Below are 25,606 nucleotides of genomic sequence, written 5' to 3' on the forward strand. Positions count from 1 at the left end.
TTATCAACATGAGAGTCAACAAATGCTTGCTTTATGCAGCCATTTAACACAAAAGGATGACCCTCGTGCATTGCAAATTTGCATCAAATTCAAAACTGAGTGATGCACAAAATTACTTAAAAGAAAATAATAATAATAAATAAAGTGTGCATGAAATAATAGGGGAAAGAAAACGTTAGGAACTTGTTACATTCACCCACACAAGGGCTGAGTAATCACACACCCCCTCTCTCTCTCACACACACTCCCAGCTCTCTTTCTCTCTTGCCCCTTCCTCATCGCTCTCACCCCCCCTCTCTCTCTCTGTCTATATCACACACACACACGCACACACACTTCAGAAACAAACATAGTATCAATGAGAGCATCAATAATACACCTTTAGTGAAGTCTATAAAAAATGCATTCTTAAGTTAATCGTGAGTTAAAAAAAAGAGTAGCGTTAATACAGTGGTCACCAACCCGTCGATCGCGATCGACTGGTCGATCTTTGAGACCTTCCCTGTAGATCTTCCCTTTTTTTTTTTTTTTTTATAAATCTTTCCCTGAGAGTCCACATTACAGTTCTACTTTTGTTTTGATGTGAAAAGTGATGCTGCATAAGATTACTGCACTTAGCACTGACTGAGAAAGTACATATTAGGGGTGGACGGTATGGTCTAAAATGTATATCACTGTATAATTTGAAGCATAGTCGGTAACGGTATATATCACGGTATCATCGTTTAATTAGACTTTTACTTGTATTATCTGCGAGACATCGCCACCACGCAACAAGCTCCACTGTCTGTGTGTACTCTAGTAGCCTCCAGCTACGGCCAGGATTCTCCGGAGCTGCACCTGGACCTATACTCGAGTAGCCTCGAGCAGAGCTACGGCCAGGATTCTCCGGCGCTGCACCTGGACCCTATTGTATTGGTATAACGTTACTTAACTGTGCTCAGCAAGCCCTCAGCTCGAATACGCATCGAATCAGTGTTATAAGACATTGATATCAGGAGCTATCTGTAGCTACTGCTAGCCGGATATATAACGTTAATACAACGCCTCAGTGAATTATTTAGTTCAATGGGACATTTCGTTTTGAACGGTAAACTAACTTGCGTTAACGTGAGCTAACATGTAGCACACACGTCTCTACTAGACTTTGTGGAGCGTTGTTGATGTCAGGAGCTATCGGTAGCTGGCCGACTAGATACCGTTCGGTTAGACAATGCCTCATCATGTATTAAACTAAAAGTGAATAGTTGACTGGGTCATTTTGTAACGGTAGCTAAGCTAACGTTAGCTCAGGGAGACGCCGCCGTCCTCCCGTGTCCCGTCCCACTAGACTACTAGACCCGTGTTTACATGCGTGCGGTAGGGGCTGGCATGCCCACTGCGCGAAGCCTCCTAAATAACTTTTTCCAGTTCGCACATATCTATTATCTATGACTAATTCTATCTATTTTTAGGGGCAAATGCGAGTGAAATAGTCGCGCTGTGGTTACATGACGTCATTGCTATTTTAGAGCTGCACTACCGGTTACACGGTATAGTCAAAATCCATACCGTAGAGCAAATTCATACCGTTTATACCGTATACCGTTTATACCGTCCACCCCTAGTACATATTACAGTTCTACTTTGACAAACATATTTACAATTAGCATGTTCTAATGTTAATAATATGAGAGTCCACATTACAGTTCTACTTTTGTTTTGATGTGAAAAGTGATGCTGCATAAGAGGACTGCACTTAGCACTGACTGAGAAAGTACACATTACAGTTCTACTTTATAAAATGCTAATTGTAAATATGTTTGTCAATGTTAATAATATGAGAGTCCACATTACAGTTCTACTTCTGTTTTGATGTGAAAAGTGATGCTGCATAAGATGACTGCACTTAGCACTGACTGAGAAAGTACATATTACAGTTCTACTTTGACGTTTTAATGTTGGACCAAAGCATTGCATGTAATTAGAATACAGGCAAATAAAAGTCATTTAGTTTAAAGTACAATCTTGGCTGACTTTTTCTCTCAACGCTTCAATAGGTAGATCTTGCCTTCACCAAAAAAAAGGTGATCTTGGGCTTAAAGGTTGGTGACCACTGCGTTAATAGAATCGGGCGATAACACGTTAATACCGCATTAACTTTGACAGCCTTAACACTATCAGTGCCGACCTTGTTTACCTTTTTACCCCGTTGAATGCCATCATCCACTTCAATGTTAGCGTTAACGCCTAATCTATGTTTTAAATTATGGCTGTCTAATTTTATCGCTTATCAATGACTTGTTTGCAGTCAACATTGTCAAAACGGATTGTTTTTTAATCGGTTCATATCCTTTTTATAGCATTTCGAAAAGCTATCGTTCTCTTGAAGATTTTCTGAAAAATGAAAGATTCCGTCATAAACGGCATTTATTTTTTTTTGATCCACTTTTTCTCCCATTTTTCCATATTTTCTCCCATCCCAATTTCGTATCATCCAATTCAACCCTCCCCTGTCACGAACGCTGTTTCTTGCCTCCCACAAGCCGGCTGCAATGTGGACTAAGTCATACATAGCACAAGTCCCCTCCGGTACTTGAGGTAACAGCAGTCGCATCTTTTCACCTGCGCAGCTCGATCTCTGTGTCGAGGAGTAACACGTGGGAGGCTCACGCTGCCCCCGACACATCCTGATTCTACTGCGCAGGCGCACCAACCGACTTGTAGGAGTCGCTTGTTCACAACGTTCGATCCCCACCCTTCAGTTTTCCCTCCCCGTAATACGGCCAATGTGTATTACTGCGGACGACCAGCCAAACTGAAAAACAATGTGGAGAGCTGGATTCGAACACCTGAATCCTAGCGTCTCCACACTGGTGGCGAGTGCCTTGCCCACTACACCACCTAGCCGCCCTCCGTCATAAACGGCATTTATTGTAATTCTCGAATACACTAGACACGTCATTTGTCTGCCTATTTATGAATTGTTTTCAAATAAACGCTAGATTATCGATAGTATATGTGTACTTATGCACGCTATAGAGGCGAGCTGAAAAATCTATTCTCTCGTTTCCTCAAGATCACGCACACACACACACATAGGGACACGCTGTTATCTCAGTGAATACAGCTCCGATTACCCCAAGACTGGTAACATAGACTCCTTACCTTAGATCAGATGTTCTCCAAAAAGATTATTACAATTCCTGATCGCCATTCCAAATATCGATCGCGTTTATTGATTGATTATTGGCTGCTGTAAATATATATTCCAGGCTGCTTTCCGTCTCGCGATCAGATCCCTCATCAGATCCCTCATCATCAGATCCATCGCCAGCACAATGGAGCCAGTTGGCTCCACCTCTACAGATCCCACAGGGATCTCCCAGTCTAATGGACTGACCTGCAGTTACACAGGGATAGACGATAGGGGGCGCTTTTTTCCCATCTGAGCTCCTGGAGGGGCTGCTGTACCAACGGGAGACTCGGTTGATGAAATATGAATTCAGATCGCTAATAAAAAAATAAAACTACAAATCGTGTCGTCGGCACTCACCGGGGGGCATGAAATAACGAGATGTCGTCGCTGGCATCCAAAGTGTTTTAATATATATATATAGTTATTTTCTTCATATTCAAAGGTTCGGGATCCCATTTGATGGAATTTCACGTGTGTGTGTGAACACAAAAAGCATTGATACGTATATAAAATAAACAGAAACTACTTTGAACAATTTGAATCACTTCATATTTTTTTTTTTTTTTTTGGTCTTTTTCCCCCCTCCATTTTCCTCCGATTTTCTCCCATCCCAATGTTAGTCGTATGCCAATTCCCAGTCCCTTCCTGGTCGCTGCGCACTTACCCCCCACAGTCAGATCATCTGGGAGAGTGGAGGCTACCACGTGCTTCCTCCAACACACGTCCAGCCAATCACCGCTTCTTTTCACCTGGCAGCGCGGATTCTCATCGAGAGGGCGTAGCGTGTGGGAGGATCACACTATCCCCCTCAAGTCCTATCCGCGCTTAGCAGGCGCCCCGACCGAACTGTAGGAGTCACTGTTTACAACGACCCGGACCCACCCCGCCAGCTTCTCCCACCCTCTAATACAGCCAATTGTATTAGTGCAGACGGCCAGCCAAGCTGGTGACGACCCCGGAGCTGTGAGCTGGATTCGAAAGCTCCGGGGTTGGTGACGAACGCAATCTCCGCTCGGCCACCTAACCGCCCTGAATCACTTCATATTCTAACACTTTTACAATAATCAGATTATGGCAGAACTGACACACGCATCACTGATGATTAACAAGGTGGTGGTACATACAATCTACTCTCCCAATTCAACCGGTCTGTGAACTGCAGCACAGACTACACTTTTGAAATGCAGGCTGAGGCTACTGACTTGCAGACGAGCTTCGTCAGAGAGGCTTTACTGACCAAAGCAAGGGAACGTTTTTCGATGGTATCGCACGAGAATAATGTCTGAACCTGAGAAACACCTGACCCCAGGGCCGTCTGCTCCATTCAATAATCCCCCATTTGGGTCAATGATCGTGTCCATTATAAAGAAACATCGTGGCATCCGACTTCATCCTTAAAACATCTAAAAGATCCTCCCGCATTGTCTACAAAATACCTCTTAACTTGAGAAACGTGCTGGCGAGAGTAGACCCTCCTGCACATTTCCTGAACATCACCCCTGGCAACTACAGACACGCTTATTGCCAGCAATGTAATTTCACTCACAAAACTAGGACACTGAGGACTGACACAACCTTCAAAATTAAGCACTTCATCTCCTGCAACACACAAAAAAACCATCATATGCTTAAGTGCCCCTGTGGGCTAGCGGTATATATCGGCAAAACAACTAGCTTTTAAAAAGCAGCCTTTCAGAACATGGGAGTGCTGTTGAACAAGGAAAAAAGGCCCTGTAGCCGTTACCGTTTCACTCCAGCGCATCGCAGTGTGCCTTCCTTGAGATATATCGGTGCAACGTAGGAGATGTCAATACCCTCTTTGTTGAGGAGAGAAGCATTCTCTCTAGCTCCTAAAAGACTCGATGAAGACTTTGACACTTGCCCCTTGTTATAATGTATAATCTATAACTATTGGCGTCTGCATTACGTCTGAGGTCGTCTTTCTCACACAGTCTTGCCACCTTATCTATTTAGGTTTGTCCATTGGTACGTTAGTCTACCTGATCCTGGTAACTTGTATCTTATTTACATGTTCATCAACACTACTTAAGTTGGAGGCCCCTCTATATATCAACCCCCTCACACACACACACACACACATTATGATGGTTTATTCACCAGGTGGTTTTAGTCATCACTCTCGGGGCATTTTATTGTTTATAATATATATATAAATTTTTTTATTTGCAATAAATTGAATTATTGCAAAGTACATCTTTCCCATATTATGAGTATGATAATTCTCTTTATATATGTTTATATAAAAATATATATATATTAGTGCTGTCAATCGATTAAAATATTTAACTCTATTAATCGCATGATTGTCCATAGTTAACTCACGATTAATAGCAAATTAATCGCATTTTTTAGAAAATAATAATTAAAACAATGAATAAAGTGCATGAAATAATAGTTGAAAGAAAACGTTAGGAACTTGTTACATTCACCCACACAAGGGCTGAGTAATCACACACCCCCTCTCTCACACACACTCTCCCAGCTCTATTTCTCTCTTGCCCCTTCCTCATCTCTCTCACCCCCCCCCCCTCTCTCTATATATCTCACACACACACACACACACACACGCACGCACTTCAGAAACAAACATAGTATCAATGAGAGCATCAATAATACACCTGAGTGAAGTCTAGTAAAAAAAATAAATAAAAAAAAACGTTTTTTCTTAAAAGTTAATCGTGAGTTAAAAAAAATAGTGGCGTTAATAGAATCGGGCGAACGTGTTAATACCGCGTTAACTTTGACAGCCTTAATATATATATATGATTTATTTTTGTTTCTTTTTTCATTTGTATTGAATGTTTTATGTTTTCTTTATCTAAATTATCTACTTACAATGCCTATTTCTATTTCAACTGTATGTTAACTATGTAAACCCCAATAAGAAATCGGCATGTTATGGTTCTATATAATGTGTCGTTATAAATATACGAGATTCCCACCCCCTAGTATTGCTATTGAAGGCCATTATTAAATGGATACAAACGCGTTGGTCTGATTATGGCAACAGCTTCTCACACCCATCATGTCTTCTTACACCAGTGTTCGAGGAGCCAGAGGATCCAAACAACCGCTCGTTTTTCTCCGAGATCATCTCTTCCATCTCCGACGTGAAGTTCAGCCACAGCGGACGCTACATGATGACGCGCGACTACCTGTCTGTCAAGATCTGGGATCTCAACATGGAGACCCGGCCAGTAGAGACATATCAGGTGTGTGTGTGTGTGTGATTTCTCCCTGCTCAAATAAAGCTCTTGGACATTCAAACTAGCCCTAGTTGTTTTGTTGGTTCTCCACACGAGGGGGGTGTTTTACAAGAGTGACATCCATATAAAACCCTGGCCCCTTCTCGTTGACATTTTGTCACCGTTGTTGACCTGTTGGGTCTTGTGACTACTACGACATCAATCAACCATCAATCCATGTTCTCCCAACAGGTGCATGAATACCTCAGGAGTAAGCTGTGCTCACTCTACGAGAACGACTGCATCTTTGACAAGTTTGAATGCTGCTGGAATGGAAATGACAGGTGAGTGCCTTTTGTACCGTTTAGATCAGTGGTTCTCAAACTACGGGTTTTTTTGGGCTAAATATGCCTCGTTTTATAAATGTGTATTGATAACATGGTGCTGTAATAAAATGTTCTAATAAATATGCATGGTCAAGTTCAACAACAACGTGTGCTTTTATTTTGATATTCCACATTGAAATTACGTGATACATTAACACATCCTGCGCCATAAACGTCGTACAACGTGTTTCAAGTTCATGCGAATTCTGCCAATCCACGGTGTACGACGTTATTGAGATCATATTTAATTTTTTCGCCATGTTATTCATAATTCCCTCACGGAGCCTGGTATGATGCAGTGGGAGCATGCATAACTCTGCAACTCTTCAATACTGCCACCTGGTGGATGATCGGCGAGTTGCCAAACCGGAAGTGGATCTCTTGTGATCCCGGTGCGTCTTGGAAATGCGTCCGGCACTCTCATATTGTCGCGGGACTCGAGACGCACACCGTGTATATGGATCGCTGCCATAACTCAATAATCGATATGATTTGGGCTATTATTATTATTATACAAACCGGAAATGGATCGACTCGATCGCCATCAAATAAGTGGGATCTTTTTGCTCCAGTCTCACCGGCCAACGGTAAGAGGACACTGACGTCATTTTCAGCGCGTTTGTTTATTATCCATGCAAACGGCTCCGATCAATATATCACCCATACTACATAAAGCATTGACCGACGATCACGGAATTATAAACTCCCCCCCCCCCCCCCCCCCCCCCCCCGTTCACCCGCGCATGATCAGTCATAACGTTTAGGATCATGTACAGTTGAAATTCTTTATATAGCGTGTATCGCCAACAAACGGCATTTGATCATCTATATATGCGTTTGTCTATATCTCACGTTCTAGGAATTACTGCAGAAAACTATAAAAACATATTTATATTCTAGACGGTATTTTCGTATGAACCTATGAATGAAAAAGTTAAACGTTCCTACATCCTGAACGATAGATAATCGATGTTGAATGGGCCATAGTAATGTCAATTTAGCAATACAATTTAAAAAGTTATAGCCCTGCAAAGAAGGTAAACATCTCCATAGGCTTAGACTGGTGGCAGTGATCAAACATTGATGGATATAAGCGTGGCAGAGAAAGTGAAGTGTGGGATCCTAAATAAAAGGGGGTCACGGTATGAAAACATTTGAGAACCCCTGGTTTAGATGTATCATCACTCTGGGTTTAAACCCCCTGCACACAATGTATTTCTCTTGATAAGTCGTCACTAATGATCCCATGTCCCGGATGCGTGAATATTAAAGGCAACCAACTTGTGTTCGGCTTTTCTCTGATTGGCCGCGCCCCCACGCGCAGGCAAGCGCACGTCCCAAATTAAATCCAAGGAGCAAGCGAGCGGCAGAGCGGCAACCAACTTGTGTACTTGTTGGGCTGCTGTTCCAACCAACTTAATTGTGTTCAGCTGCGGTAGCAGTGGACATACAGTACACCTCCTATCTATGTTGGGATTATGTTTGGTCATGACAAAACAATAAAAATCGCTACTGTTAGTAATGCTGCCACCACCCACTTCAATGACAGAGCTCTCATATTTGCGAATGCATAAACTATATCTTAAATTATGGCGATGTGTCTAATATGGCTGTCGCGAAGTCATTGATAAGCGACAGCCATATTAGACACATAGCCATAATTTAAGATATAGTTTATGCATTCGCAAAATATGAGAGCGCGCCGCTGTCATTGAAGGGCTTCCTACAACAGAGCACCGCCGCTGCTGCTGCTGAAGCTGTATCAAGCCGGCAGCGGCGCACGGACGCCGGGGAAAAACCACCGCGTCGCCCCGCTGGCGTTTCAGGCTCAGCAGCCTCCACGGGCGAAATAACATATAACGTTACAGTTCCACACTGATGTACAGTGAGTGTCTAATATGGCTGTCGCGAAGTCATGCCTCTCCCTCTGAAAGCCCATCCACGCTGTGTATCATAGACTACCAGATTCACTCGTGTATAAACAAAGCCCATACAGTTATGAAATGCGCTGAACTAGAAAGCGTAACGTTATTATGTTTCGCGTTCCATTGATTAACGCCATTACCTGCTGTGCTGTAGGAAGCAGAGGTACAGTAAGTTACAGTAGGTGTAGGTTACATGTTTAATCAAAGCCCATACAATTTTTTAGATGAATGATTGTGGATATAATATAGAAAACACATCATTATGATATTTGAAATATTATGAAAAATTGTATGGGCTTTGATTAAACATGTAACCTACACCTACTGTAACTTACTGTACCTCTGCTTCCTACAGCACAGCAGGTAATGGCGTTAATCAATGGAACGCGAAACATAATAACGTTACGCTTTCTAGTTCAGCGCATTTCATAACTGTATGGGCTTTGTTTATACACGAGTGAATCTGGTAGTCTATGATACACAGCGTGGATGGGCTTTCAGAGGGAGAGGCATGACTTCGCGACAGCCATATTAGACACTCACTGTACATCAGTGTGGAACTGTAACGTTATATGTTATTTCGCCCGTGGAGGCTGCTGAGCCTGAAACGCCAGCGGGGCGACGCGGTGGTTTTTCCCCGGCGTCCGTGCGCCGCTGCCGGCTTGATACAGCTTCAGCAGCAGCAGCGGCGGTGCTCTGTTGTAGGAAGCCCTTCAATGACAGCGGCGCGCTCTCATATTTTGCGAATGCATAAACTATATCTTAAATTATGGCTGTGTCTAATATGTAATATGTGTACTGTATGTCAAATGTCGGTCATATGGTGGAAGAGTTTAGTACAGTCACACAACAGAACACCGGCTGTAGTACAGTCACACAACAGAACACCGCTGGTTCGACCAGCGTTCTGCCGCGTCTCTCTTGCCGCAAGGGCGTGTGCTAGTGGATTGATTGATTGGCCGTGTGGCCAATCAGAGAAATGCTGAACGAAAAGCTGAACACAAGTTGGTTGCCTTTAATATTCACGCGTCCCGGATGCATTGGCCTCAATTTTGCATGTTCTTCATGGTATAGCAATACCCATGGCCTACAGATTATGAACGAGCATTGAATTACCAGAGTACCAACTTAAATTTTTTCTTCCTGAACTTGTAATTCAATGCCCGGTAGCCCTATTCCACCTCACACAATACCTTTTGTGTCAATGACATCTAGGCTTGCCACGGTAGTTGGTGCTACCTTCAGGCATCCACAGAGTACATTACTTGCCCACCACCCCCACAGTGTATGCTTTTTTTATTTTTATTTTTTTTATAGAAATAAACCCCCATTTTGTTAATCAGTGCCCACATTCATCGAATACATTTGTTTGATTAATTAGAAAAATACTAGGCATTCAATACTCTGCAGGGTATTAACACTTTGAGTGCCACGCCGGGTTTTCCTTTTTACCCCCTTGATGCCACGGTCTACTTCAATGTTAACGTTAATATCGCCTAATCTATGTTTTAAATTATGGCTATGTGTCTAATCTGCCCGTCGCTTATCAAAGACTACTTTTCCAGTCAGTGCTGTCAAGGCAGATTGGTTTTTTATCGCTTCATTTCCGTTTCAGAGCATTTAGAAAAGCACCCGTTTTGAGATATAAAAAAAAAAACTTAATTCTGGACCATTCTATGATAATCGTCTTTTACTGAAATATTCCAGAACGTTGATATTCGTCTGCCTATTTATGAATCGTTTTCAAATAAACGCTAGATGATTAATATTATACGTGCACGCAAGCACATTCGAGCCGCGCACGGATAATCGCCGTGTTCATTTCCTCTTGGACTTTTACAGTGAAACCGAAAGAGCCCATTTCACAAAACAGCCTATATCTTCATCAAAATTAGTCTGATTATCCTAACACTGATAACATAGATTCCTTACCTGACATCAGATGGTATCCAACTGGTATATTCCAATTCCTGATCACCATTAGAAAAAATCGATAAGTGTATGGATCCAACGTGATACAGTAGTACACATGATTCCGCGGGGCTGAGAGGCTCCAGAATGAACTGTGGTAACCCCGGCTGGATCAGTGGACTGGAAAATGTGGAGTACCGGATTTTTTCCCCCATCCATTTTCATTGAGTCCATTCCAAAATCCCTTATGTCATCTGGGAGACGATAGGGGGCGCTTTTTTCCACATATGATCGCCGGCGGCGCTCGGGTATACTCGGGTAGGCTCGCGTGATGCAATATGATTTCAGATCGCTAAAAAAAAAAAAAAATCTGAAATCTCGTGAGTGGCTTTCAACATAACTATCGGAAACCCGAGATATCTCGTGTGTGGCAGTGAAAGTGTTAAAACATCTTTTTTTTTTACATGATCAATTTAAGGCATTAAACGGTATTAAAAAGTCTTAAATTTCACATTTCTCTATATGAAATGGCTTTGTAATCAAGTCGTTGTTTTTTGCGGGGCTACTGGAAGGTTGGCACACGTGATCATTTAAAGTCCTCCAGCCGCCAGTTCATTGTCGTTTTTTTTGTTGCTAATATGGTTGTGAAAATTTCATTTTGCTCTTAGCCCTATTTTATGAAAATCCGCCAAAAATACATAAGTAAATGGAAGATTGCTCCACTTCTACAAGTACCATTTGCATGTTATTGGTATCTAGGGACATCTATGGATCTCAGGGAATGTATTCCCAGTGTCAGAAATATTGTGTCTGTTACTAGACTTGAGTAAATTGTAATGAACCAAAGGAGAATCTAAAAATGTTTTTAATCTTTGACAGTGAATAACACCATGCTAAAATTGACCAGACATGAACAATTTTGCTCATTCAGCACCTTCTTGAGATCACGTGTACAAAAAATCTAAGCAAATGAATAAAGGGAAGATGATTAAACAGAAGGTTTTGTAGATACAGTACTGAATTCTGCCATCCCGACAAATGCAATTTGAAATATGATTATAGAATATCAGGCCTATAAATGACCTTATTATAGTCATGTCGCACATCTATGGATCGGGCCAAATCTCAATCGGTTCAATCTGGATTTTGTATCACCAGGCGTGATTCACAAACCATGAATGAAATCTACTCACAGTTACTTTTTTATTATGTACATTTTCCCGACATTTTTCATCAGATCTCAATACCGTTTTTTGATAGACGTTCACAGAAAGGTAGAGAAACGAACTGTGTTCTAAATTAAGCCAATAACGTTCAGGTTTGTGGGAGATAATCCCAAATATTTAGATAAATAAAAAGTAAATCCACAAGTCATATGATTGACTTGAGCTGGGTAGTGTCTTTTTTCGAAATTCCAAAGCCCATCGAAAGCCCATTAATTTATACAGTCTGTAGAGATGGATTTATAGTGATGTCATTTTGGGTCCGGTACCGTACCCATCTGGCTTAACACATTAACTGCCATGCTTATATCCATCAATGTTTGATCACTGCCACCAGTCTAAGTCTATGGAGATGTTTACCTTCTTTGCAGGGCTATACATTTTTAAATTGTATTGCTAAATTGACATTACTATGGCCCATTCAACATCGATTATCTATGGTTCAGGGTGTAGGAATGTTTTACTTTTTCATTCACACATTCATACGAAAATACCGTCTAGAGCAGGGGTCTCAAACTTAATTTACCTGGGGGCCGCTGGAGGTAGAGTCTGGGTGAGGCTGGGCCGCATCAAATATTCCACACAAAAAGGGTTTCAAGTATTCAAAAAAAAAAGTACAACTGATCCAATCTTTAGCAATAACATTTCAGAACATGAACAGTTCTTCAGAACATGAACGGTTCTTCAGAACATAGGCTTCTCAGTGGTGTCAGTGGACTCATCCACAGCTATGGAAATGCACTGTGCATTTTTTGTATTCTATCACAAAGCTGTTTAATCAAATCACCAGCCAGTATTTCAGTTATTCTGGCTGCTGTGCGATCTGAGGGGGATTTGCTTTTGTTTGCCTTCAAACATGGTCTCCATCACTTCAGTCATACATTATTTTCAAATGGCTACCGTTTCTTGGCATATAGTCACATAATTGGTTTGGTACACACAGACAGACAGTGGCAGTGCAGCCGGACATGCAGAGCACTGCTCGCAGAGGAGAGAGATAGCGAGGATGCATTTGACTTCCACTTTACTTGATATCACTCCGGAATCACGTTTCAACCAAGTCACTAACATAACGTTGCTGTCATGAGCCTGCGCTATGGTAGCCTACAAGTGATAAAATAAATAAAACGTCCAACTCTCACGCAACGACTCGGGCCGCATTAACACTAAACTTTGATGTCCAGTAGGGGGCCGCAAAATATCATCCCGCGCGCCGCAATTGGGCCAAGAGTTTGAGACCCCTGGTCTAGAGTATAAATATGTTTTTATCGTTTTCTGCAGTAATTCCTCGAACGTGAGCGATTAGATTATCAAATGCCGTTTGATACCGATCCACGCTATATTAAAAATTTCAACTGTACATGGTCCTAAACGTTATGACTGATCATGCGCGGGTGAACGGGGGGGGGGGGGTTGGGGGTCGTTTATAATTCCGTGATCGTCGTTAAATGATTTATGTAGTATGGGTGATATATAGACCAGAGCAGTTTGCATCGATAATAATAAACAAAAACGCTGAAAGTCACGGCAGCCTCCTCTTACCGTTGGGCGATGATACTGGAGCAAACAGATCCCAGTTATTTGATGGGGATCGAGGCGATCCATTTCCGGTTTGTATAATACTAATACACGCCCAAATCATGTCGATTATTGAGTTATGGCAGCGATCCATATCCATGGCTAGAGTCCTGGGATGATATGCGAGTGGCCGGACGTAATTAGGAGACTCACCGATATCCAACCGGCATATCCGGTTTGGCAACTCTCCGATCATCCACCAGGTGGCAGTATTGAAGCGTTGCAGAGTTGTGCTGAGTCCCACAGCATCAGACAAGGCTCCGTGAGTGAAATATGAATACCATGGCGAAAATATGAAATATGATCAGATCACAATAACGCTGTACGCCGTGATCTGGCAGAATTCGCATGAACTTGAAACCCGTTGTACGACGTTTTTGGCGCAGAAAGTGTTAAGAGGTTAAGTAGTATTTAAAAAGTCTTAAATTGAACTAGTTTTACTTTCATGTGAGGGAGAGAAAGAAGGCTCTGGAGACGACATGACCGGTTACACGATGGTGGTGGATTTAGAAATTTTTGGGGATTTAAACAGTGCAAGCTCGACTGGAGAGGAGCTCAGATGACCAGTCCAGACAGGCAACAGTATGTTTGCGTGATACACTAAATAAGGCTGCAGCTACATCAGTCAGTGAATGGATAGAAAATTGACAGAAGGTATTCTGTTGGTTTATTTTAAAATTAGAACCGTCAACTCTGTCTGTCCAACAAACGGATAGTCCTCACTGAAAATGAATTCAAAACAGACGTAGACGGACAGACACGGCAGTGGATCAGTGTAGTCGCATTACCTTAAAGAGCTAATTAAGAGCTCTACAGATATTAAGCATTTTGAAAAAAAAAATCGGTGTCAGCGGTAATGCTAAGATGAGATATTCTTTTATTGATCCCCTTGGGAGAACTTGGGCGTCATAGCAGTATGGGGGAGGTGGGATGGGGAAGTACATGTATTAGCAGGGTAATGGTAGAAAGAAATATAGGCAATAAAATTTTATCATGTCATGAGTTTATTAATAATCACATCACCACGGCAACCCTAATGACTAAGCACCTGCTATTGATAAATGTAATGACTTCATGATCTTAATGTGCTTTACACGTTGATCTTCCAGGATCAAAGCTCTTTTCCTGCCCCTTACTGCAAAAATGCACAACATACTGACCATATTTTCAGATTTGTCCTCACATTTGGAAACAGTCAGACCAGCAACACGGGCAATACTGTCCTTATCTGCCCCTTATTTGGCTGCCTTTGCTTTGGACTGCATGGTAGACGAGTGTATGACATCGGGGGCGACAGTAGCTCGGGAGGTAGAGCAGTCGTCTGGCAATCCGGAGGTTCCCGGTTCGATTCCCGGGCAGCGTGTCGATGTGTCCTTGAGCAAGACACTTAACCCCTAACTGCTCCCGATGAGCAGGTTGGCACCTTGCATGGTTGCCTCTGCCGTTTGTGTGTGAATGTGTGAGTGAATGGGTAAAATGTGAGTAACAAATTGTAAAGCGCTTTGGATAAAAGCGCTATATAAAAAAGCAGCCATCATGGTAGATGGGTGATTAGTCTAGTTTCTTTCCCTCCTTCCAGGGTTCACACAGGAAATGATATTTCTGGAGTATTGTTGCATTTTTTTTTTTTTAAGAGCTGTATTCCAGACAGGGAAATTCTGGCAATCTGAATGTATGGACCGACCGTTGACTTTTGGCGTGACCCGAGTCAGTCGCCATGGGTTTTGCTCAGCAACGAATGTGCAAATTTTTAGTTATTATGTTTTTTTTTACTACTTTTTTTATCGAAGCATCACTGGCGGGGACGTCACTTATTGACCTAAACTCCGGACTCAAAGAGGAGTTTAGAGACACTTTATCATGCCAAGAATGGCCAACGGAGATCAGACGAGACAAAGACAACGCGGGAGACAAAGACGGCCGCAAGACAAAGAAGAAACACAGGGGGAAGAGGAGCGGGATCAGATTAAGATTAAGAAAATCTGTTTACCGTCCGGCTATTCCATCTATCTTCCTGGCGAATGCTCGTTCGCTAGAGAGTAAGATGGATGATTTACGAGCGCGGGTCCGATTCCAGCGAGAGATGAAGGAATGCAATATCCTGTGCTTCACGGAGACCTGGCTGAAAACAGTGACTCCCGATCACAGCATCTCTCCCTCCAACTCCTTCACCATCTTCAGAGCGGACCGTACAGAAGCCTCCGGGAAGAGCATCGGCGGGGGGCTATGCCTTATGACCAACAACGGCTGGACTAGCCCCGGGGAGGTGAAGATACACTCCCGTTCATGCTCTCCCGACATGGAACACCTCACGATCCAATGTCGCCCGTTCCATCTTCCGCGCGAATTCACTCCAGTGATCATGACTGCAGTGTACATCCACCCCCAGGCGAACGTCGGCAGGGCGCTAGGGGAACTACACGAACATCTGAACACACACCAGATCAAGCATCCGGACGCAGCCATGATCGTAGCCGGGGACTTCAATCAGGCGAATCTGAAGAAAGTCATGCAGTCTTTCTTCCAGCACATCGTCTGCTCCACAAGGGGAGGAAATACACTCGACCACTGTTACACCCCGTTCAGAGCCGGATACAAGGCTGTACCGGCTCCACCATTAGCGGGAGCAACAAACACGTCGGATCATGCCGCCATCTTGCTGGTCCCAGCATATAAACAGATCACGTGACGCCGTTGTGTCACGTGAGGTAAAAAAAATGGGACGGCCAATCAGAGGCCACGCTTCAGGACGCACTAGACATCGCCGACTGGGGAATGATCAGGAGGAGTAACAGTGACTTCAGCGATTACACAGACGCTGTGGTGTCATTCATAACAACACTGGCTGATAGTATCGTCCCCACAAAGAAGGCGAGGGTGTTCCCAAACCAGAAACCATGGGTGGACAGTACCATCAGAGCAGCCCTGAACTCTCGCACCACTGCTTATAACCGGGGCAGAGAGTCAGGAAACATGGAAGAGTACAAGACAACAGTCTACACTCTGCGCAAGGCTGTCAAACTTGCTAAGAGGACGTATGCCGACAAGATGGAGGCACAAATGACACAAGAGGCTTATGGCAGGGACTGAGGGCTATAACTGACTACAAAGTCAGCGCCCCCTCAATGGGGAGCGACGACGCCTCCCTTGCGGACCAGCTCAACACCTTCTACACGCGGTTTGGTGCAAACAGTGGCACTGCTAGCCCAACGGCTAGTGACGTCACTGGTGCGCCGGCTGTTGTGGAGGGGGGGGGGCATCCGCGGGGCGGCTCTCTCATTGACGGTACACAGTGTGAGAAGAGCATTTATGCAGGTGAACACCAGGAAGGCTGCTGGCCCAGATGGTATAACAGGACGCATACTTAAGTCCTGTGCCAACCAGCTTGCCCCGGTGTTCACCGCCATATTTAATCAATCCCTGGCGGAGTCAGTGGTCCCTGCCTGCTTCAAGATGTCTACCATCATCCCTGTACCGAAGAAACCCTCCCCAACATGTCCAAATGACTACAGACCGGTGGCACTCACCTCTGTGGTCATGAAATGTTTTGAGAGGCTGGTCAAGGACCACATTTGTGCCTCCCTCCCCAGTGATATGGACCCTATGCAATTTGCATACAGGACAAACGGGTCCACTGACGACGCGGTCTCCCAGGTACTGCACAGCACCCTCTCCCACCTTGACCGTCAGAAGGGGGGCTATGTGAGACTGTTGTTCATTGACTACAGCTCAGCGTTCAACACCATAGTCCCCACCAGACTGGTGGACAAGCTGATCGAGCTGGGTCTGAGCTCCGCCCTGAGCGCCTGGGTACTGGACTTTCTGAGTGAAAGACCCCAGGCGGTCAGGGTGGGGGGTCAGACCTCCAACACCATCACCCTGAGCATCGGGTCCCCCCAGGGCTGTGTTCTAAGCCCCCTGCTGTACTCACTCTACACACACGACTGTGTGGCCAAGTTCAGCTCCAACTCCATAGTGAAGTTCGCAGACGACACGGTGGTGGTGGGGCTGATCTCGGACAACGACGAGAAGGCCTACCGGGAGGAGGTTGAGGTACTGGAACGCTGGTGCCAGGACAACAGCCTGCTCCTGAACATTGGTAAAACCAAGGAGCTGATCGTGGATTATAGGAGAGGACAGCAGGAGACACACACACCACTGATGATTAACGGGGCTACCGTGGACAGGGTGAGCAACTTTAAGTACCTGGGGGTCCACATCTCAGAGGATCTGACATGGTCAACACACATAGACACAGTAGTAAAGAAGGCGAAACAGCGCCTCTACCACCTGAGACAGTTAAGGAAGTTCAGAGTATCGGGGAAGATACTTCAGTCCTTCTACTCAGGAGCTGTAGAGAGCATCTTGACCGGAAACATCACTGCCTGGTATGGAAACAGCACGGCACAAGACAAGAAGGCCCTACAGAGAGTGGTGCGCTCAGCCGAGCGTACCACGGGTATTGCACTACCTCCCCTGCAGGTTCTATACAACAAGAGGTGCAAATCCAGAGCCTGCAGGATAATGAAAGACCCTCACCACCCCAATAACAGCCTGTTCCAGCTGCTGAGGTCAGGCAGACGCCTGCGAACCCCAGCTACTAGGACAGAGCGGCTTAGGCTCAGCTTCTTCCCCCAGGCCATCAGAGCCCTGAACAATGAACATTGAGTGCCACAGAACACTGAACTATCCACACACAAGCACACATGAACACACACACGACACGCACGCTGTGCACGCTCACACGCAGGGCTGTACGCTAAGCTTTTTCACTAGGGGCACACTTGCCCCTAAATGAGATTTAGGGGCAAAAAATATTTTTTAGGAGCACATTTTTAAATAACAATTTTACCATTATTAAAAATATATGTTCCTCCTGCCTCATTACTGTGGTCCTTTTATTTAACATTTAAGTGCGTTTGTTTTCAGGTTTGTATCTTTTATAATGAACCAACTGAGTGTGTAAATCACTAATAGAACAAAAACAACAAACTGTGTGTGTGCGCGCGCTTGTGTAGTGCTCCTTGAATGAGATCACCACAACACACACACCATTGCATTAATCAGGAGGACAAGAAACTCTGCATACATTTGTTTCACAATGAAAAGTGCTTTAGAAATCAAATGAATTATTATTGTAAATAACCCCATGAAAGGTTTATTATTTGTATGGGTAATTACCTGCTTCATATTTGTGATGTTACTGGTTTCAGTGTGTGCCTAAAGTGATCAATGTGTTGGGCCGTTTATAGAGATCTATGCCAATTAATGTTTATGTATATCCGGGACTTTTTTTAATAAGAATTGAGAGGTATTTACTGTGACCTTTTATTTTGAAAACCGTGTTGCGACGCAACCTTATTTACATTTGCGCTTTTGACAGTGAAATGTTCAGTCCAACTTAGCTCGAAGGAAAGACTAATCAAAAAGGTTTAATTGACCCGTATGAGGCTCTTACGGTAGGACTTTGATTGTTTATAGAAGTGGAATGTAATACTATGCTAAACTAGAAATAAACAGTGATTTTACCAGCAGTAAAGTTGCAAGCCACTTTCATTTCATATACGGGGAACCTTGACAATTATTAGTATTATCTTATTTGCATATTGTCTCATTATTAGATAGATAGGTTGATATTTTATAAATTTAAGTAGACAGTATTTCACGTCCTAATAGTGGGCTGCTACTACTACTCACCTAATGCATGATGGCTGAACCTGAACGTTAGAAGTGTCCGTGTCCCCGTCAATCAATAATCACATCATCACGTCAATCATCATCATCTTATCATCTCTCCACATCGGATGTGGTTGTCATAAGATGGACTGATATCCACTCCGTTGTTCTTGCAGAGCAAAATTTGCGTCTTAAATGTATTGAAAGGAGGTGCTTCTTTGGCGATGCAATAGCCCATATTGAAAGGAAGAGAGGCCACATTCAGTTTCGTTTTGCTAGGAATTATGGGATTTGGTGTTGGATGTACTGTATAGACTACGCAGATAGGGACATGGTCTTTAATCGCACGATAGACTACAAGTACCAAGTATATAGCGTGACCCAGATTCACTCCACACGCAAATCTTTTTTTTCACTCAGATCTGTGATCGCAGTAAGTTCATTCATTGCCGACAGATTCTTTCATAGCACCACGACATTGTGTCGCACTGTACAGCCTTGGTTGTAGGCTAATGTTTTTAAAAAAAAATTATCTAATTTGTATGGATTAATTTAGGAGTGAAATGCGAATGAAGGGTTGAAATCACAACTCGCAACGTTGCTCCCAAATAATATTTCCAACTCTTCGCAGTGTACAGCCCTGACACACTAGCAGCCACTTAACACTTTAACATGAGCGGGCACACACTCATGCCGCACACTTATGGCCAAAAGGAAAGGCCACTTTAAATTAGAATAACAGGAACGGTGTATTGCACTACCAAAGCTACCTAGCATGTCCTATATGCTCTGTAAATAACTATGTACAGATACCGAGATGTCGCACCATGTTACCGGTTACCTGTTTATTGCACAATGTTGTTTTTTTATTGGATTCTATTATATGTTGTACCACTGTATTGCACATCGTTGCGGGCAAGACCACCCGCATTTCATTGTATACTTGTATGCCGTGACAATTAAAACTCTTGACTTGACTTGACTTGGAAGTCATTTATCTGAAGTCATGGCATGCCAGGGATGGTAATTTGAAGGCATATCAATATTCCCCCACCCAAAATTATATGAACACTGCATAAGAAAACATAGCTAATTTGATATTTTACAGTATACCTATTTGTACTGCATGCAAAAAGATTGCATGCTTTGGGCCTAAATCTGCATGGGAGTAGATAAGAGAATTTCATCACTCCAATGAACCATTTCCTTCAGATATCTTGAGGTGAGAGGTCAAGGGGAAATGTAGCTGATTTAACCTCCTTAACATGCACCCAGAAAAGTCTTCTAGAGAGATCCGGGTAAACAGTGTGCCAAGAAAAAAGCTCTCCATTTCCTCATCCATGGTTTTCGCTCGTCACCTTTAACCTAGATCCCTTATTCACACACCCCTACGTGGGGTATCATTGCAAAGCTACTCATTGGCTACAACCCTGACTAATAATTTTCGCAATCGGCGGATGATTGACAGTTCTAGAGCATCCGGGGTGGTAATCTGACGCTTGCACGTAAAAAGTTGCACGCCTGACATATCGTCATGTAACTCGAGAACCGAGGCATGGATTTGGTCTAGTGAGGTGGCATTCGAATGGCAACAAATAGGGCTTTAATTCTATATATAATATGTTTGGCGAGAAATGCAGCCGCTAGACGCTCGCAAAGTACCGTGACTTTCGTCTTTTCCGCCTGTGTGCACGCGGCCCGGGCCAGGGCCGTTGCATGTTAAGAGGTAATAATACTTTTGGAGCAATATCTACCCCATTTGCCCATGAGCTAGTGTGACATTGCTGGTAGCTGTGGATCCGTCAAGATCTCTATTTTCTTAGAATACCACTATTTTGGCGCTAGCTTAAAAACCCTAACTCACTAGCGCCTGTAAAAGACAGGATATCTAACATCTACACCAATACTGATATACCTGTGATAAGCAAATATCCGCTGATGTTATCGGTCGGGCTCCTCCTTACATGACAATTCTACCGGTTTAAGGCTCCATTCATGTTTTGTCATACAGTTACTCATACTGTCATCTGTGGCGGCATAGTGGTGTAGTGGTTAACACCGTCTCCTCACAGCAAGAAGGTCCTGGGTTCGATTCCCACTTAGCGCAGAGAAGAAATTTCATCTGCCAATGTGTTACCCATTGCATGGTGTGTTCGCTTGCATGACTACGTTGCAATGTGTAGTCAAGTCCAGTTTATTTTATAATTCTATTCTATTGTACTTCTATTTTAATTTAGTTTATATTCCCTTTTATTTTATTCTACAGTAATTGTCTGTTAATGTCGCGCCAAATGACAATCAAATTCCTTGTATGTGAAAACTATTTAAGGGCCTTTCTGAATTTAATCTTAACCTCGCCCTCTCTCCCCCCCTGTCCCTCTGCAGTGTTGTGATGACGGGCTCCTACAACAACTTCTTCAGGATGTTTGACAGGGGCTACCGGCAAGACGTGACGCTCGAGGCGTCCCGGGAGAACAGCAAGCCGCGGTCCGTCCTGAAGCCACGCAAGGTGTGCACCGGTGGGAAGCGCAAGAAGGACGAGATCAGCGTCGACAGCCTGGACTTTAACAAGAAGATCCTCCACACCGCCTGGCACCCGCTGGACAACATCATCGCTGTGGCGACCACCAATAACCTCTATATATTCCAGGACAAACTGAACTAGCATCCAATGAACTCCTCAGATCCCAGTTTCCACTTAAGCCCCACTTGCTCTCATCCCCTATCTGAAGAACATTTATCTGTTGATGGCTTTCTTAGGCTGAATCCCCCATGTCCAGACTGTGGGATCTGCCCTCATGGATTCCAGGTGGACTTGAAACTGCATGTTTGCGACGGACTGATGCGCCCCCATCACCGGCAAACTCTGTTCACAATTGCACAAATACACTCCCGTCAGGCCGCCGCAGATGCATTTCCAAGTGTAGTTAGAATCTGTGAGAACAGTCCGTAGGCCTTCGTCCAGACATTGGAATTCAGCCTAAATGGGATTCCTTTTTTTCTTTTATTTTTATATATATATTTTTTTTAGGAGCACTCCATCCACACTTTTGGCTACCACATTGTGCAACTGTTTTCCAGTACATCCCAAACCAAAGGGAACATTGTTTTCTTAAACTTAATTCTGAAATACGTTTTATTTAGACATTAAGTTGCCGAGACGTAATTTAAACGAGTGTTCTCCTGCGGTCAGAGGCAGCCAGCTGTAATGTGGATGCCTTCTAGCCACAACAGTCCTAACCAACTAGCGTTAGGGCAGCTTAGCTAGCTAGCTGACGCAAGGACCGCCACATCCCCGGGATGTTGCTAGCTAGTGATTAACATCAGAACGTTCTTCGTCGCCAGATTTTAGTCGCCGCCATTTGTACGTTTCCCCTCGGTTCTTGTGCAAATACGAGTGGTCTGTGTTAACGCAATACACGCTAAGGGCAGTGGTATGGTTTAGCCAAAGACGGGAGAGCAGTGGCTAGAAGGCATCCACATTGCAGCAGGCCACCTCTGACTGCGGAAGTACACGTCGCGCTCTCTGAGAAACCAAACCCGAACGACGCCCCTCTTTACGATAGTCTGTCGTTATTTCATTACCGGTGCCACCGTCACGGGATTACTTCAGTCGTCAGAACTGCCCAGTTCTGTTGTTAGCTACCAAGTTTTATTTGTTTGGATTGTAATTTGTTTCGACTGCTTCCTTCTGTCTGATCACAAAAACGTCAGTATTGTATTTACCAAGAGCACTGGAAACGCACGCTGTCAACACTCCTTGTTTGCCCCATTTTACGTGTCAAGTTGCCAAGTTCTCTTAACCCCCTTTCTTCCCTGTTGTAGAATATACACTGATACTCTTAACACACCAGACACCAGACCAGCGTACACACAAACCCATCCGAGGTATGCGAGTAGTCTGGAGATTAATAACTGATCCTTATACAGATTATTACTCCAGGTAAGGGGTTTCTGGTGGGCACGGTGCCCTTCCACTGTGGAAACCTAAATTGAAGATACATTAGAACAAGTCCTTTTCTTAAAAATTTGACTGATCACTCTTTGCACTTCTGAGCACCACCGATGTAAAGCTCTGCACCAGGGCTCGTGGTCGTAGTGATTTGTCTTTAATTGGTCTGTGACACCAAAGCTTAGCACTGTTCCCTAGTTCCCCCACAAAGCCTGTTGTTTATGGATTAATTTATAGCTTTCCCTCTGGATTTAGTTTTTTTATTTGTACAATTTTTTTTTATGATGTTTTGTACTGAACCTGGAAAAAAATGTATCACTATAGTTGGTTTATTTTTGTATGAATTAATTAATGGCAATGGTCTTATGGATTACAACCTTTTGACACTACTTGGCTTAGTCTGAGCACTGTAATTTCTCGAGCTTGTAGGTCTCGGACTGATGGAACCGGAATAAGGGTTAGCTGGGTCTGGTGATCATTTAGATCATGAATACTTGTGAGCATTTTGTTCATTCCGATGGGTCGCTGGTTAGAAGCTAGACAACATATTTTTTTGGATGTTGGGTTCTTGTCCAAAGAAGTATTTTCAGGTGTCAGTCAGTATCTCTGTAGTTATAAGCGCTTCATGTTTCTTTTTTGCTTACTGTAATTAATACTGTCTAGAACCTATTTCAGTACTTCTGGGTTCGTTTTGAAAGTTAATTTGGATCTTTTTAGGTTTGTGCGCCATGATCGTGCTCTTAAAATTGCTTGCTGTGAAATGAATGAATTAAAATTAGGCCCTTTTTATAGGCCTAAATGGGGAAAGGCATCGTTATCGGCTCGTAATGTCTTGAGGTTTTTAAATCTCGTTCGCTCTAAAGCCAGTCGGGTTGATTCGACTAGGCAAGAGTTACTGATTTTAAATTATTGTTAGGAATTATATGGATTCTCTTTCCTATGATGTTGGGCTAGTTCTTTATCCTAGCGGCTTAATGTGAAAATAACGCAAAGCGCGTGTTTGCGGACGTCGTATGGCGGTTTTCATTGGCGCTAACAGAACGCGGAGAGCGGATACTTGGATCATCCGGCCCGCTGAGTCTTTATTTCCAGACGCCTGTTATCGCAACCTTTCTGGAGCATGCGGGTTGATTATAGCACAATTCTTCTTTAATTCTTAAGAAAATAATAATAATAATGAAAAAAATAAACTCTTTTGAACAACAAATTAAGCCATTGAATCAGGGTGTGAACTTATTGGATCTATGAGTCCATTGGATCATATTGACACAAGTTAATGTTTCACTCCTACTCTTTTTGAGAATCGATTCCAACTCGCCGGCAGTTTTGCCCATCGCCACCATTGCTCTGGGTATGCTGAGGTCACACACACGCTGCTGCTGTGTCTCTTCCTCAGGGCTCTGGATAATGCTCTTGCGACATGACACTTTGCTCATCTTTTCTTTTGTTTCACAAACTATTTGACGGCTGTGTTGTTTATTATTTTTATGTAAGAACATATGAGAGCCTGTAGAGTGGTGATTTGCCTCATATCACATTGTCACATACTGTAGCATCAGAACATTACAACCCGCTCAAGAGTTCGTTAGGGATGCTGGATTTGATTCAGCCGCCAGCATTGAGCAGATAAATGCATCTAAATATGAGATCGAGCAGCCCGGTCAACTTCTCCATGGGGAAAAACCTACTCGCCACCATACAATCGGTGCTAAATCACTTGTTAACTCATCAATTCAAAGTAAACATTCAGTTGTTTCACTGTTCAAAATAGGCTGTCTTTCTAACTATCTACATCCTTTAAAGTATTTTCGGGAACATTTTGAAACATTGCCAACTGTATATTAAATCGGTCAATTTATATTAAAAAAGAAAAGGAAGAAAAAAGCACTAGATCTCTACATCTAGTTTATATGGTTGAAATGGTTATGTATGTATCAGAATTTCCTTCGTGCACAGTTGCAAAATCATTCAAAAATAAACTAACCAATAAATATATATATTTTTTTTTAATCTTTAGTGCGTGTGTGTCCCCCCCCCCCCCCCCCCCCCCCCCCCCAATGCTTTTTCTTCACAGCTATTGTGCGCGGTTGCGGTGCGAGACCACCAACATGCCGTGTGGAAGAACCCTATTGCCTTTCTCATAAGCATTAGAAGAAATATGATAATCAAAGTATGTTTCTTGAATTCGCTGGCATGCCAGTCAGGAAACTGCTCAGGGGAACCTATATATACATGTCTAATGTATCGCAGGAGTCAAAACAAAATGCACTTTTACTTTTGTGAATTTCATTGATTAGTGTGTGTTTAGTGTGTTTTATTTGTTTCCAAGGGGCTCTTGAATTTAAGATTGTAGGAGATTTTTGGTGATCTGTTGCAAAAATGATAAACCAACACACAAGGTTCACTGTATAGCTCTGTTTGTCATTGTCAAATGGAATAAAGTACAATTTAGATGAAGTGAAAGGATTTCAATTCTGAATTTAAAATAAACAATTCCTTATCTCGGTGTCGGTGAAAGAAAGGTTGTAATAGTGTTTTGCTTCAGACAGCATGCATGCATATGGCTTTATG

General features: G+C 43.2%; 1 protein-coding gene across 2 annotated transcripts in view; it reads left to right on the plus strand.

The window, feature by feature from the left end:
- The window catches only part of LOC311235969 (serine/threonine-protein phosphatase 2A 55 kDa regulatory subunit B alpha isoform-like), a gene marked incomplete at its 5' end in the record, with an annotated part of 54,487 nt that extends 29,423 nt beyond the window's left edge, over positions 1 to 25,064 (plus strand). For both annotated transcript variants that reach the window (XM_084323515.1, XM_084323514.1), the window contains 3 exons: positions 6,242 to 6,411; positions 6,637 to 6,728; positions 21,469 to 25,064. In XM_084323515.1, the coding sequence (XP_084179641.1) occupies positions 6,242 to 6,411; positions 6,637 to 6,728; positions 21,469 to 21,748 (542 nt within the window). In that variant the 3' untranslated portion in view covers positions 21,749 to 25,064. The remainder of the gene's footprint in view (positions 1 to 6,241; positions 6,412 to 6,636; positions 6,729 to 21,468) is intronic.
- Between the last annotated feature and the right edge of the window lie 542 nt (positions 25,065 to 25,606).

The sequence above is a fragment of the Notolepis coatsorum genome, assembly GCF_963971535.1.
Source record: "Notolepis coatsorum genome assembly, chromosome: 10".
Lineage (NCBI taxonomy): Eukaryota > Metazoa > Chordata > Actinopteri > Aulopiformes > Paralepididae > Notolepis > Notolepis coatsorum.